Genomic DNA, 16,936 nt, shown 5'->3' with positions numbered 1-16,936 from the left:
AATTATTATTTTTTTTTCATAAAATTAAATGTTTTGCATCGATCGAGGATCGAACCAAGGACTGGAGCGGATCGAATCGATATGTAAGTTAATGAGTGATTTATTTAATGAATTTTGGATTTTTTCCCGCTTTTCTAGCTACGTTATTACATGATTTCAAGATGGCGGTCGAATTTCATGATGGCGGGGGCACCTCGGTAATAAATGATTACTGCACTGTAGCAGGTTAGAATAAAATTATCCAGATGGAAATGTACTCTATAATACAAGTACACACACAAGATGGCTTACTCCAGCAGGTGGTATCCTCTGGTAGCATGTACTGAACATAAAATGTCGGATTCATGATGGTCGACAAGGACAAAGTCAAATTTCAGGGACAAAGTCAAATTTCAAGGTCAAGGTCAAATTTCAAGGTCAAGGTCAAATTTCAAGGTCAAGGTCAAAGTTCAAGGTCAAGGTCAAATTTCAAGGTCAAGGTCAAAGTTCAAGGTCAATGTTCAATGTCGACAGTTGAGGACACAAGTTTAGTGACCAGATAATTATACTACATGGTATCGGCACACTCTAGCTGACGAAAACAAGATGGTGGTCTCCAGCGGATGAAGACAAGATGGCGGACATGATGTCATACCAGTTGATGATATATACCTTGGTACTGGTGGTGGTAGATCAGTCTAGGTAGCTTTCATGGAGGAAGGATCGACCGTTTACTCTCGCCGGGAATCGAACCAAGGATGTACATCGATATAATCAAACAGAATTCAAATACGTTAATTTTTTGATGAATTTTGGAATTTTTTTCGTTAAAATCGGATAATAAATAAAGATTTTCAAGATGGCTTCCAAATTTCAAGATGGCGTATGTGACGTCATACTGCCGGATGATATATATGCTATGAAAAAAGTGGTGGGAGTCAGTATGCCAGCAGTCACTGTGAGGGAAGGATCGGTCGCCATTTTTTTTTTGCCCTCACCGGGTTCGAACCGAGGACTCCAAACTCCGTGTCGTTAATGTATGTTTTTTAAAAGTATTTTATTAAAATTTTATTATTTAATTTTTTTATAATTTTAAAAAAAAATTCATTAAAATCGGATAATAAAAAAAAAGTTAAAGATGACGACCGTAACGGAAATTGCAACAGTGACGTCATAATCCATGATGACGTCAGAGGCTTATCGTAGGCTGTAGACATGGATGCTTAAGCCTACATATGGACATTTCTAGCCGCTGGGATTTTTAAGGACTAAAAACGGGAAATTTTCCCTCGAAACGGGAATTTTTCTCTCGAAAACGGGAATTTTTGAATTGTGGAATTTTTTGAGATTTTTTGGCGGAATTTTTTTCCTAAGAAATGTAAATTTTGGCGATTTTTGAGGAATTTTGGGCAATTTTTGCCCAATTTTGGCGGATTTTGACACATTTTGAAGGTCAAATGTCAAGGTCAAAGGTCAAGGTCACAACCATCCAAGATGGCCGCCGTGACATCACAATCCAAGATGACGGAAAACACCACCGGCCACACACCACGCGCCAGCGCCGTGCGCCCGGAAATACTTTCCTATACTACTACTGTCGTTTACGTCGCAAATTTGGAGTTTACAAGATTACTTTTAGCTGTGAACTTACATAAGTTAAATGTGAATGTTTGCGTAAGTCGCTGATTATATACAGCGAGTAGCCCAAGTAGCTACGCATAAGTTTAATAAACTTTGCACTGAACTCTGTTTTACTGTAAGTAGAAAAGAAGTAAAAACCACAAGAAGATGCATGTGGTGATTTACATTATTTTTGCCTCGTCTGCGAAATTGAACAGGACTTATCAGCCGAGGGTGAGCGGCAAAGAAGTATCGTCATTCACTCACCGAGCTCTAGTAAAAAATTATTTTTGGTAATAACAAAAGTGGTTAATTTTCTTTTAACAACATTGAACATGAATAACGTAAACGCAATATTCATGGTACCTGTTTATAAAAAAGTATATAAGTTGTAATTTTGTGTGATAGTTTTTATTATATCAACATACGGAACTTTATTGGGCGCGAGATATGGTGGCTCAAAAAAACAGCAATGAGGGACTGTAGGTTAATATAAATAGTTTAAACATTTTTGTTTCTGACAAAGTTTGTATTTTTGAGCTGCGGAAATTAACGTTGCCTGGTATGTAACAGAAATGTTAAGATGTTATGAATTTGTAAAGATGAGTTTCCAGGTAATCACCTTGAAATTAATTTGTTTATTATCACTAAAATTAAGGTTTATAAACAGTCTGTTTCTGCTTCAATCTATGGTTGTTTGCATTAAACTTTTGAGTTTCCGACACTCAATTTAGGAAGTGAAAGAATACACGTTAATGTACCTGCCATAACTGAATGTTGTAATTTTTCCACCTCTGAGAATCTCAGACAGGTTTTAGTTTTGCTGTTTCTAGTCATGAGTATTCGAATACACCACAATGCCCTTGTTACGTATTTGATTATCTTTTGTTGCCAGGAAAGAAAAAGTAATTGAAACACAAAGTATTCCCGTGTAGATTACAATATATATTTTAGTGTTGTGATATTTAATCATGTCAAAGGAGTATAACCTAATATCGTACATAAGTATGTGCCCATTTTAATTTTATTGACTGGATGAGAGCATGAACTATAGGTAGTATTTTCTGCTCTAAGCAAAATTAATAATATGTTTTAAATGGCACTTCTACTGTTTTAAATTTTTAGGAAACTGTACTTCACTACCTGACAGTCTACGTCTAATTGAAAGGTCATTGGAGATGGACACTAACCACTGGAAAGTCTTTCAGAGGTGTTTCTAGAATATATTGGGTATTTTGTTTTTGAAATGGTATTATCTTTAATGTGGTAAATTAAACCGTGGCTTGAAAATAACTGATTTTACCTCAGAAAAGTAGTTAAGGAGCAATTACAATTGATTAGGCTCTAGGTAACTACTCACAGAATGTTAAGATCAACTAAGTCTTATGTAATGACATCACGGCTATAGGAATTTTCTAAAATACATTTTACTGACTAATAAAATATGTCAAATAAGTATTTTAATTGTGCTCATTAAGTATGAAATAATTTTACTATTTAAAAACGTCACTGATTAGCTTCATGAAATTAAAACACAGAGTAATGGTAACTTTTCCGAAGTATTATGATACTGACCTTATATTCATCTCCACCATATCCAAGATCATCTTCAGAATAACCTTTCATTAATTTCGTGGCGACAGGTCCCATGTAGTTATTCACTACAGCAAACTCCATGAGTGACAGAAACACAAAAACAGAACATGAAGACATCCAAACATCAATAGCCTTAACATACGAAACAGGCGGCAAGGATTGCTGCGACTGCGTGTTCTGAGTTGCTGAAACAGATTGAAACAAGCAAATTACTTTCTTTAAAAACTAAAGGCATAAAATTTATACCACTGTAACATTTTGTTAATATATGCAGCACTAAACTTCTTATCATCATAATTTTACATTTATACAATATCACTGCAACTGAAATGTTTCCTGGCTGGGGCTACCACTAGTATGTAAATGGCGGAGCTGTCGCTGGTGCCGGTGTGTGGATGTAGTGGATTGTCGGCCGCCATCTTGGATTGTGATATTGCGGCAGCAATCTTGGATGAACTTGACCTTTGACCTTGACTTGACCTTTGTCGCCATCTTGAATTACACCATCTTGAAATCGAATGCCACATCTTGACATTAAGCGCCCCAATTTCCGAACTATTCACTATTCGTTACGGTCGCCATCTTGAATTCTAATGTCACGTCCGCCATCTTGAATCTGATGTCACAACCACTTTTTTGGATTCTGACAACAGAGCTGTCATCTTGTAGTCGTCTGCTGGAGGCAGTCATCTTGGATGACATCATGACCGCCATCTTGGTTTTTTTTGTTACACTGGTGGCCGTCATCCCGGATACCTCCACCTTTGTTTCTGCTGTTTGTTCCTAGAGAGCACCAGCATCGCTCTGTCGCATGTACATAAGGTCGATGTTCCATTACCTACCAATATTGTTGTGGTCTGTATCGACGCACTTAATTTAATTTTTTATACAAAATACAATGGATCAGAGGTGATTCGAACCATGACAGCTCGGATCTCTGGGCTGGAAAAATACGCCTTTGACCACACGGGCATCGAGACATTTACAAGACCAAGGTATATAAAAAAAGAACACACATTCGGACTTGTACATTTTTTTTTTAATTTGAAGGAATAATAGCATCACCCGCTAGAGAAATTTTCCACCATATTTATTTTCAATACTTGCTACCAGGAGATCTAGTTAACACACATAGCCTGCTACAGAGCACTGCCACCATTTTGTTTTCAGTATCGATACAAGAAGCACTAATGTAATGCAGTACACACACCACAAACGAGAGTGCTGTGTGGCATCCGCCATTTTGCCAGCCATCTTGGCCATCATATTGAAAATCTGTAATTATTTACCTAGAATTTCAGGAAGAATTCCAGATTTCATTTTTAAATTATTATTAAAACAGTGGTTGTAACGAGCATTTCCTGTCCTCGGTTCAATCCTTCATGGATGCAAAAAAGTTAATTTACTTGAAATTACCATAAGAGTGAACGGTTCAAGAAATAAAACAACAAAATAACAAATAAAATATTAATTACATAATTTCAAATCTACTACAAGAACAAAAACAAACAAATAAATAGAATTTCTCGATTTTTAAAGTTCTTAGAGTTTGAAGCAAGTCTTTTGCATACTATTACTTTTTTTTTTCGTTTATCAGATCGACTAATTGATACACCACATTTTTCACACAGAGAAGAATTTTCGAATTCATTAAAAGTACAGTGGTATATTTCATGAATCATATGCGCTTTTTCAAGTTTCCATGGAATATAAACTGACAGTAGTATGTAAATGGGGCTGCGGGCGCAGGCTTCAGGCTGTGGTGCCTGTGGTGCCGACCGCCATCTTGGATTGTGACATCACGGCAGCCATATTGGACTCAAAAATTCCTCAAAAATGACTCGAAAATTCCCGTTTGGAGGGAAAAATTCTCGTTTCCTTACACAAAAATTCAAAAATTAGGATTAAAAAAAACTGAAAAGTCTTTTGCCTTGGAAACAACACATATTCCTAAAAGCAGCTTAAAAGTCCTAAGAGATAGTCGCTCTAAGCTGCTGACATCATCTAGGAGTACGACGTAACCGTTGCAATTTCCGTTACGGCGACATCTTGAATTTTTTTATTTAATTTCCGATTTTAATAAAAAAAATTTAAATTTATGAAAAAATTCAATTAATAAAATTTTAATAAACAATATTTAAAAAAACATACATTTCCGACATGTAGCCCGGAGTCTTCGGTTCAAACCTATTTAGGACAAAAAAATAAAAATGGCGACCGATCCTTTCCTCATGGTGGCTGCTGGCAAACTGACCCCCCACCACTTATGTACCGTAGACGCAACATAACTCCGAGCCTGGGTGACGGTTAGAAAATCTGTGTGTGTATGTGAGTCACGACATTGGGGAAGGCAGACGTGGCGCGGCAACGAGCGATAATGCGTAACTTGATAACAGGGGCTACACGCTACTGCACAGAGTGATAACTTAGTCCTTCGGTGAAATCCGACGAATATGTTCGTTAACACATCCGTGGTACTTACTAAACGTTTTCGTTTACAGTTTGGATCTGAGGTTTGTGTGCATGTAGTGTATCACTTTTGTTCAGAGCCAGTGTTACATATGTAGTGCAGGACTTCAGTACAGTAGACGCAACATAACTCCGAGCCTGGGTGACGGTTAGAAAATCGTTGTGTGTATGTGAGTCCCGACACTGGAGAAGGCAGACGTGGCGCGGCGAGCGATAATGCATTACTTGATAACAGGGGCTACACGCTACTGCACAGAATGAAAACGTAGTCCTTCGGTGAAATCCGACGAATACGTTCGTTAACACATCCGTGGTACTTACTAAACGTTTTCGTTTACAGTTTGGACGAGGTTTGTGTGCATGTAGTGTATCACTTTTGTTCAGAGCCAGTGTTGTATATGTAGTGCAGTACTTCAGTAAAGTACAACTTTAGACATAAAATGTCTTCAATGTTGTCAAAAGTTAAGAGTAAAAAAATGCACTAAGCTCACCGAACAATTAATTCCAAATCTTCCACCAAACAGTGTTGTTATGATAGATAATTCTCCCTATCACAATGTAAAAATAAATAAAACGCCTACCTCCAGCTTGACAAAATCGGAAATGCAGCTGTGGTTAAATAAAGAGAATGTTTCCTTTACTAGCGACATGCTCAAACCAAACTTGTATAAACTCATAAAGAAGCACAAACCTTCGCAAGTGCAGTACTCGGCAGACAGACTATTCGTAAATAGTGGCAACACATTACTTCGTCTGCCCCCTTATCATCCGGATTTGAATCCGATAGAAAGCATATGGGCTAAAGTTAAAGGAGAAGCCGCTTCAAGAAATGTTACTTGCAATTTGGCAAATGTAAAAAAACTTTGCGAGGAGATATTTAACCGAATGGGTCCAGAAGATTGGATACCGATTTGCAATCACGTCAAGACACTCGAGAACGAATACTGGGTGGGATAAGGATGTGCGTTTTGACATTGAGATTGATAAAGTGATTGTTCAGTTAGGTGATGCAAACAGTGACAGCGGTGACGTTTACACATCAGACTCTTCGGATGGAACAGTAAGTGGCGTTGAAGAACTAAGGTAGTGCTTGGAACGTAAGTGGTAAGTGGTCAATGTTTTCTGTTTTTCTCTACCTGCTGTGCAAGGTCGCCGTATCTGCTTATACCCCCTCCTCATCCACCCGACCCCCCACACGTGTTGCAGTCCCTAATCCTTATGTGTGACGTAGCTTAAGCTCGGAGTTATATCGCGCCTAGTGTAAAGTACAACTTTATACATAAAATGCCTCCAGTGTTGTCAAAAGTTAAGATTAAAAAACTGCACTTGCAGGCGCGGGAAATCGTCTATAACGTTCTGCAGTTTATGGAAAATGAAGCGCGATTGCAGGAACCCTCCATTTCACTAGAGAAAGCACAGCTGAGAACAGCTAAGGCGACGGGTGTGTCTCGCACGACTGTACAAACAATTAAAAGGGAGGCTAAGAGGAATGAAGCTGGTGAAGGAACATATTTCGAGACGCCCAACAAGAAGCGAAAGAAAACATGTAAACACGAACTTGACACCTTTGATGAAGCTGTGGTACGACGTACTGTGTACAATTTTTACTTACTTGAAAAACGTGTGCCGACTGTCGAAACTGTACGACGTAAACTAAAGAATGACATAAATTACCAAGGTAGCAATACAACCTTAAGGACGACTTTGAAGAAGCTAGGATTCAGGTGGCAGAAAACCAAATCGCAGCTGTTACTTTTAATAGAAAAATCAGATATTCGGCAAACAGTATAGAATATACCAAGAGTATGCGTTAATATAGAAACGATGAACGCACAATTATATACATGGATGAGTCGTACATATTGTCGTCTCATGTAAAAAATAAGATGTGGAGTGACATGTCCTCAAATGGTTTACTAGTGCCTGTCGCGAAGGGTCAAAGATTAATAATGATTCACGCAGGTGGCGAAAAAGGTTTTATCATAAATGCTCTGGCAATGTGGATGTCGCACCAGGCAACAGGGGATTATCACAAAAACATGAATAAAGATAATTATGAAAAATTGCTCACCGAACAATTAATACCAAATCTTCCACCAAACAGTGTTATTGTGATAGATAATGCTCCCTATCACAATGCAAAAATAAATCAAACGCCTACCTCCAGCTCGACAAAATTGGAAATGCAGCAGTGGTTAAGTAAGGAGAATATTTCCTTTACTAGCGACATGCTCAAACCAAACTTGTATAACCTTATAAAGAAGCACAAACCTTCGCAAGTGCAGTACTCGGCAGACAGACTATTGGTAAATAGTGGCCACACATTACTTCGTCTGCCCCCTTATCAAACGGATTTGAATCCGATAGAAAGCAAATGGGCTAAAGTTAAAGGAGAAGTCGCTTCAAGAAATGTTACTTGCAATTTGGCAAATGTAAAAAAACTTTGCGAGAAGATATTTAACCGAATGGGTCCAGAAGATTGAATACCGATTTGCAATCACGCCAAGACACTCGAGAACGAATACTGGTATAAGGATGTGCGTTTTGACATTGAAATTGATAAAGTGATTGTTCAGTTAGGTGATGCAAACAGTGACAGCAGTGACGTTTACACATCAGACTCTTCGGCTGGAACAGTCAGTGGCGTTGAAGAACTGAGGTAGTGCTTGGAACGTCAGTGATAAGTGGTCAAAATTTTCTGCTTTTCTCTACCTGCTGTGAAAGGTCGCTGTACCCCTTCCTCATCCACCCGACTCCCCACACGTGTTGCAGTCCCTACTCCTCATGTGTGACGTAGCTCAAGCTCGAAGTTATATTGCCCCTAGTATAAAGGTATATATATCGTCAGCTAGAACGACGTCATGTCCGCCATCTTGAAAATCAGCAATTTTAATGCTAGAAATTTGGAAAAAAATTTCAAAAATTATAATAAAATTTAATAATCACATTTTGATAAAATACTATTTAAAAAACACTTACGTTTGATGTCCTCGGTTTGAACTCGATAAGAGAAAAAAAATGAGGACAGATCCTTCCTCCATGGAAGCCACCTGCCGACTGACCCACCAATACCAAGGTATATAGATCATCAGCTGGTATGACGTCATGTCCGCCATATTGTTTTCGTCTGCTGGAGGCTACCATCTTGATTTCGGCTCCTAGAGTATGCTGACTCCATGGTAGTGTAATTTTTATCTACTAGATTATAGTAATTGTTTATTATTACTGTGACGCCGCCATCTTAAAATTTGGATGTCATCTTGGAATTGTGTAATTATTTAGATAGAAATTCAGGAAAAATTCCAAAATTTATCATAAATACATCAATTTACATATTGAATCGATACTTGATTAGATCTCTGGATGAAGCTAAAAATAAATTTAATTAAAATACCAGAAAAGTGTCAGGTTCGAGGAATAAAACACCGCAAGTTCTTTTACAAATGTAATATTTATTACATTTTTTATATTCTACTACAGGAACACTTGTGAAAGCTAGCAATATTATAATCATTTAGCCCTGCATAGGCGTGAAATGGCTAATTCTTAGCTCCAATCGGTTTATACTAGACAGAGACCAACCAGAACCTTTACAGACATAGTCCTCCTCTTCTTGACAGAGTTTCTGAATACAGTGTTTAACAGTTTGCTTCACATCGTCAGAACTATAAATTACTGCAGCCGATGTCTTGAATGCACACTTCTTCACTTTGTCATCGAACGGATATGGCTTTCCATATATACAGTCCAACCACAAGTTATATTTTAAAGGTCCGTTTGTTGCTACGTCATCAGTAAGCTGATTGATTATGTTCTGTCTGATATCGTCAAGAAAATTACAAATGTCTTTTGACTCACTAATTGTATTTAGATAATAGTAGTCCTTCAATGTTCCACGAAATTCAGTCTGCGCCAAGTAGAAGCCATTATCGTTCACTTGTAATGCTCCGAACACAGTCTTAGGTTTATTTTCATGTCCAGATGTCATACCAATCGGTTGCTGCTCATCTGTTTTTTTTTTTTTTTTGCCTGTATGCTCACGAGTCTTCAGCCAAAACTGAGAAGTCGAAATTTCTGCAGGTTGTTCATCAGTAGGCACACTGACGTTACCGTTGCATTTTTTCGCATGTCGTCGCAAACTATCAATTCGAGTAAACCATTCATGGCACTCATCGCAGCGAAACTTCATGCGAGATGGAATCTTCTTGAATTTACTCCGTCCATGTCTCCGTGCATCATGGGAAAATGCGAACGACATATCGCAGTAGCTGCAAGGATACAGTGCTGATGAAGATGAACCTTCCAGGCCCGAACCAGATTTCGATGTACTGCAATTGTATCATTTACAGGCATACTCTTATGCACATCAATCATTCGCTGTTGCACCGAAACCTTAACTTTCTGCCGCGCAACTGGATCTTTGCATGTCTTCATGTGCATTTTCATATTATCTTTTCTGGAAAACTGTTTATGACATTTCTCACAAACAAACATTTTACGATATAGGTTCTTAGCACATTCGCTATTTTCGTGTCGTCGAGCATTGCTGTTGTTTGAGAAAATCTTGTTGCAGTAACAACACCGATGTTCGTTAGTTGTCGAATCACCAGCCATTGAAGTCTACATCGAGGGCGAAACGTCGTTCATCGTGGTTTCCTGCGCAGCCAGCTCTGTAGTCATTAAGATCTCTTCTGCTGGTGGTACCACGACTGTTGAAGTCTCCTCCAGTGTTGGCGTCGTCGTTTCCAACGGGATCTGCTCCATAATCGTCGCCGCTGACGTCAGGGTTTCCTGTAGTCGTTGGTACAACCTTCATCGTCTGGACCTCGTTTATATACCCACGGATGCTGGCATACTATATGAGTCAAAACAATGAAATTGTTTATCTTTTATTAGGTTAAAATGCATGTACCTTAAAACTCTAGTAATAAAAAAACATGCAAAGTTTAAGTTTCCCAAATTTATTTTCAAAAATACACAAATACATATTAGGTTAAAACACTATTTTCGTAACCAAAGTTTTTAACGCTGCACGAACTGTCTCGTAGAATCTTATTATTATATCATCGATTACAGTTCCAACCTGATCGATGGTTTCAGGCACAGAAACATAAGTATCCGACTGGCCATCTTCTTCGGCGACGACTGCTTCGGTGAGACATGAACGACGACATCTGCGTCCACTGAATTACATCAAGACGCATGCCATTTGGACGTCTGCGTAGATGCATCGCAGGTCGCAACAGGTTGCAACACGTCCAAGTTTTGTTTGACATGTGTAGATGAAGCGACTACTTCTTTGATGTTGATTGGAAAGATCGTGAGTGGTATTATGTGATAGATGGCACAGTTTCCAGGTTCGCAGCAAACTAGCAGCTGCTGAGTCGGTTCATAGGACACATCAATGTGCGAAAACCACCAGTGATAAGTGCCTCCATCACACAGGTTTCTGGATTTGTGTGCAGATATACTGCATCCATGTAGCTGAACTCGACAGTGCTGAAGCTAGGTCTTACGTTCACGTACACGTAGTCAGGATAAAACGAAAACATCTTCGTGCAGGTCGGATGACAACTGATGACACAAATCACTGCGTGTCTTTTATACATGCAAAATCTACTCACACTGAAGGTTACATTTATACATCAGTTGAGAGTTCGTACAAGCACACACTCGTTCGAATCATAGCTGCTCGCCATACATTGCACTAAGCTTGCGCAGGAAAGGACAGCCGTATTTGGCATGCAGGTCTACAATTTAGGTGGCTCCATCACAAAACTTGCTCAGCCATTTCTTCGGCTCAGGTCCGGCGACATAAATGATGCCACGCCTATTCTGCATTAGCGAATCTTCTATAGAGTTTTTCACTCGGTGGAACGGAATTTTACCTTCGTCCCACTCCAGGCCATAATATTTTCATAGCCATTCATTTGAGAATTTACTTTTTTCGTCTAGTAATTTACAGGGATACAGAGGCCGGAAGGCAAGGGTTCGAGTCCTGCCGTCGGAGGTGATGGCAATCTCCTTGAGGACTAATCTGTTTTGGCTCTGAAAACCTTGTAGTTTGCAGTAAATCTTGATGCTAGGAATGCTAATATGAAACGGAATTAATCTCGCAAAATGCATCGTTATTCATGAGAGAATTTATGCAAGATTGTCTCGACAATTGTTTGATGCAATTCGATCGTGATGTATTAAACAAAAAGCATACCTAAGTGTTTAACGGAATATTTACGCTCGTCGATATCTCAATCGTACAGTCGAAAATCTTTGAATTTATTCGATCATCCTGTTTGGAAACATCAAGCACCATTACCGGAGTCAAACTGTCGGGATCAGTATCGGAGACTGTCCGTGGCCATAGTACATTTTCTGAAACAAATCATAGGGATAATTTGATATGCTAAGAAGAAATATTCCGGTTTGAAAGTCCATGTTAATGTCAACATACCGGTAGCTTTCGCTGTTTAAAAATGTTTTTTACATTATGTTTTTGGCAGTTATCGAACACGGAGCAGCTCACTCCTGTACTGAGTTGTCTTTCAGTCTGAAGCCCCACAATGATGTATTTTTGTTTTTCCGTAGCGAAGCTGGACTTTACTATTCAATTGATACACTGACTTTGAGGAGAGCCAGGATACGTTTCCAGGCTCCATGATCGGAATGGTAGGTCAATGTTCTTGCCAATTTCTATGTTCTTCAGTATCTTGATACGTTCGATTGTGCTCACTTGCATGTGAGGAAGCATCCACTCGATAGACTGTAGTGTTAGCGAGACATCCTGTGGATTTTGTACAGCAGCGACAATTGCATTAATGTTCACATTGACTAGAAGCAGTACGAGCTCTTGTTTCTAATTAATGATTATATGTTTGTAGTTTTCAGCGAATCCAAGAAGCATAGAAAGAGGAACATATACTTAGAATTTTCCTTCGGCATAAAAAGGTAGCTTGTAATCATCCTCCAGGTCCCAGCGCTTATCTTTAAAGCAAACAGTATGTTCGGCATCAGCGAATGGGTATTTTTCATAGCGGATGTTATGCCCACATCTCTCGTTCAGTCTACTTCGACATCATTGAGTTTATATGTAATCCGCTCGATTAGAAGAAAAATAAATACTTTTGCAGGATATTGTCATCGTTGTTGGATGCATGCCACCTGCTTGTGACAGTGTACCTCTTATATGTAGAAATGATTGTGTAGGAAAAGAACAGATATCTTGCTGTTGTACAGCAATGTGTACTTCAGAAGGTAGTGTACGGCCCGAGGAGGAAAGGTTGGTACGCGCGCATTTTCATTTTTGTAATGTTGTCATAAAAATGATAGTGTCTTCCACAGTGAGAATTTCGTCTTCATATTTATTCGGCACTTGCTCAAGACTGACGCTATCAGGTGTCAAAGCACCAACATCTGGATGAAAACTGGTATTTCGCATGCCAATGCGATTTATTTTATAACTGCTCGGTGTTACAAACTATATGACCATCGCTTCAAGTACCGATGAAGTGTAATTTCTTCGTTTCGAAAATTCATCAAGCATGCTCGCTGGTCAACGATTCTGATGACAACTTTGTATACTCGCTTCACGACGACGGCAACATAAATGATACTTTGCGGTAAATCAACCAGTTTATATCTTGGCAGGACCATTGGTGAAAACTCATATATCATGTTGTTTAGTCTTCCGTTGAGTATGTTTCACTTGCTAAATTTCAGTTTATTTGTATGACCTTAACGGGCAATATGTTTACTGCTCACGTAGATTCGTTTATGTTTCCAACAGCGTAAATCTTTGGTTCGAATCCGAGCATCGTGCCTATGGTTCCCGGTTTCATAAAGTCAACATTTTCAATGCCAGTTAGAATTTGTTTTTTTTTTTTTTTTTTTTTTTTTTGGGTGTTTGAGTTTTCACGCAGCTTAAAGTTTACATCCTGTGGTAACTGTTCCTTGATGTAATTTGCAATATCGTTAATTTCATAAGATCCAACAGGTAACTGTATTTCTTGAGTGGTCCAATCACTATTCAAGAAGCATATCTTGCATTTATCTTCATCGATATTCGGTATAGTAAGATACATTTGAAAATCCGCTAGTCCGATACACCATTCTTCTTCTAACTCCAAAGGCGGGAAATCAACCGCCCACAGCTAGGAAGTGTGACATATCAACGTGTTCTCGACGTTACTTAGTTATTTTCGTAACTGTACGGTTATTTTATAATCAAAAAATTGTTTTGTTTGATAATTTTTTTATTTTAGAAAGCGAAGGCACAAATGAGTAGTTTATTTGGTTAGGCGACTGGTCGATTTCGTAATTGTAGTACAATGTAGCGGTAAGGTCCAGGTAGCATCTAAGTTTTGGTGGAGACAGGCGCGTAGGAACCGGGGGGGCGACCCAGGCGACTGCCCGGCCATAACATTTCATGGCCGGGCAAAGTGATGGTTTTGCCCGGCCATTGCATCAGATGAACAAGAGGCATTGTCTTCATTGCAATGCTAAGTGGTTTTGTGGGATTTTCTTGTCTGTGCACTACTTTATTCTTAAAATAAATTAAGACTTTTCGATAAGTGTACAGGCACAATAAATACGGCAACTGTTATTGTTTTCTTCTAAATATTCACGTTTCACAGTGCTGATAGCGGAAATATTATTGTGGGATATAAGACCAGTAAATGTTTCCGCTCGTTGCAGTAGCTTACGCTCCGTTTTTGTTCACCCTTGTCTACCTGACCTTCAGACCCTTGCATTCACCCCGCCTCGTTTCTACCAAACTGTAACGACCTGACGTGCAGAGCGCTTTCCACATCAGTCATCATTCAACAGCTGTAAGTCTTTCTTTTAAGTCCAAGAAAATTTGTGAGCCGTACTACAGAACTGTTTAAAATAACTTATTTATCTGTAGTATCGTGAGTGAGTAGTGCGGAATGGCAGTGATGAAAAACATTTAGGGTTTAAGGAGAAAATTTATAACAGTATTTTAATGTTTGCGGCGTACAAAGACTCAGAAAAGCATCAACTTTTTCTTCAACAACCGTTCTGCACAGTCCTGCAGTTCATCACAACCACCGCCTAAAAACAGTGCACATTAGGCTGTAATGCCTGTGAAGACAAAGATCCTAAAGAAGAGTTGGATTCCTTTAACTCAGGTATTCCTTTTGAGCAGTTTAGACTGAGACGAATTTTTACATGATCCCGAAAACCATATGTAATATACCTATTTAACATTAAAGTTTAGTATGTCGGTACATGAAAAAATTTTTTTGAACAAGAATTTATCAAGCAGATTTGCAGTTATTTTTAAGCATCTTCACTCGCCTATTCTGTGGGGTTCGCATTTTAAACTTATTCTTATCGGGAGTCTGAAATTAAAAAAATTAAAATATTGACTTTTTTAATTTTTAATACCAAAACAAAATTTCGACTTTCCTGAATAAAATGATATGAGTATTATTGCGAAAAGCTTTTTTACATCTTTAATTTTAATCTTTGCCTTTTCTACAGCTCTAGATAACTTGATGATATCTGGGGACTAAATTTTAAGGTGCTTGTAATTTATGTACTCTCTGCAGTGGGAAAATTCAACAAATAACCTTTAAAATGAATTCTACGAGGTGAAAACTAAAAAGTGAAGACTGTTTTGTGATGCCGAGCCTTAAGTAAATTTGTTATAAAAAAACGTTAAAATTTCTGCTAGTAGTACATTCTATTTTTATGTACGAAAGATGCTTAAATAGCACCATTTTGCTCCTTAGAATACAATTTTTTATCTACCGGGGGAGAGCCCCCGGACACCCCCTTTGTTAAATCCACCACTTATAATGATACTCTCCTTTGCCCCCCAATTAAATATTTGCTTCCTACGCGACTGGGTGGAGATCTCAAGATACCGAAACTGTCGTAATATTCGGCCTTTTTTCCAGACTAAATATATGCTACCCAGTGTGTGCCATGACCTGTAGACATAACTAAATTAATAATGGCACACTCACGAGTCTTTGGCTTTCAGGTAAATTGTCTTGTATAAACACATTTATGAAATGAGGTATTTTCAGTTTTCGAGCATAGGCCTACTTAATAAAATCTATATTGGTAAGCGGATGTTTCGGCAGAGAACTTATGATCTTTCCACTTGTTTCTTTCTCATGCCTTGACCTTTGTGGGGTCGTAGGTAAGGTCCTGTGCCATTTTTTTAACCCATGGCAATAGCTTCCATGCTGACATTGTCTTCATGTTTCCTCCAAATACTTGTGCTTGTTCTTCGAAATGTTGACTGCCCACACTATACTACTCGTAGCACCGAGGATGCCCAATGCAAGTTAAAGTATCACTATAAATCCACCAGTAATCTTTTTGTCAAGAAGGTCTTATTTCTTCGCTTTTTGTACACCGGAACCAATCTTGTGCATGCGAGAGTGGGCCTATTTGTGGTGGCTTCTATTCCGAAGAGATTCAGCCTACAATGTATCCCGATACATACTTGGAGAAGATTCTCAAACGAAGAAATGGACGATCCTACACAATATTTAGAGCCTTTGAGGTCTAGTGAAGCCCTCCTTCTCTTGCGACTGTGAGCGACTGTTTGTACAACACAGCATGTAGTGACAACTGTTGGCAAGAATCGGAACTACTTGGAACAAGTTTTTTATGAGATAAATTAATTCTCACTGCTGAATGTCACTATTGTAACCAGTTGGAGCCATGTAGCCTTGTAGACTTTATAGCCTTGTAGCCTCGTTGTTGAGTAGCCTAATAGTCTTGTAGCCTCGTAGCCATGTAATCTGGTAGACAAGTAGCCTCGTAGCCACAAAGCCACGTAGCCATGCAGTTTTCTAGCCTCGTATACATATAGCCTTTAAGCCATGTAGCCAGATGGAGCCAAATTCATATGGTGCCAACACAGATGGAGCCAAATGCAGATGTAGTCAAGTTCAGATTGCGTAGTCACGTCTGCAGTATGTGCCACATTATCAAGCAAGCCTATGGCGGCCTGGCTGTGAAACATCTGACTATGTAGAACGATCGGAGTACCTCTAGCCGTGCCATTATCTTGACTGTAGTCTTTTTTGTCGAATGTGTGTCTATTTTTTGTCCCTTTCGTTGATTGTGTATCTAGAGTGTGGCATTTTCGACGAGTGTGTGTCCACTAGTGTGTCGTTGTCGAATGTGTGTCCATCGTGTGTCCTTTTTGTCGAATGTTTGTTCTTTTTTATTGAATGTGTCCAGTCTGTGTCAAGAATAAGTCCTTTTCGTTAATGGTGCATCGTCAATTCTG

The 16,936-nt window shown here is 38.8% G+C and overlaps 1 protein-coding gene across 2 annotated transcripts in view; it reads right to left on the bottom strand.

Annotated features, from left to right (window-relative positions):
• Positions 1–16,936, bottom strand: part of LOC134529508 (glycine receptor subunit alpha-4-like) — an 80,112-nt gene that overhangs the window by 11,186 nt on the left and 51,990 nt on the right. Inside the window, exon 9 of one of the 2 annotated variants that reach the window (XM_063363667.1) lies at positions 3,175–3,380. In XM_063363667.1, the coding sequence (XP_063219737.1) occupies positions 3,175–3,380 (206 nt within the window). The remainder of the gene's footprint in view (positions 1–3,174; positions 3,381–16,936) is intronic. The other variant, XM_063363668.1, reaches the window with a different exon arrangement.

The sequence above is a fragment of the Bacillus rossius genome, chromosome 2 (genome assembly GCF_032445375.1).
Source record: "Bacillus rossius redtenbacheri isolate Brsri chromosome 2, Brsri_v3, whole genome shotgun sequence".
Taxonomy (NCBI): Eukaryota; Metazoa; Arthropoda; class Insecta; order Phasmatodea; family Bacillidae; genus Bacillus; species Bacillus rossius.
The sequence above is the reverse complement of the archived record's forward strand: the minus strand, read 5'-3'. Positions and strand labels throughout refer to the sequence as shown.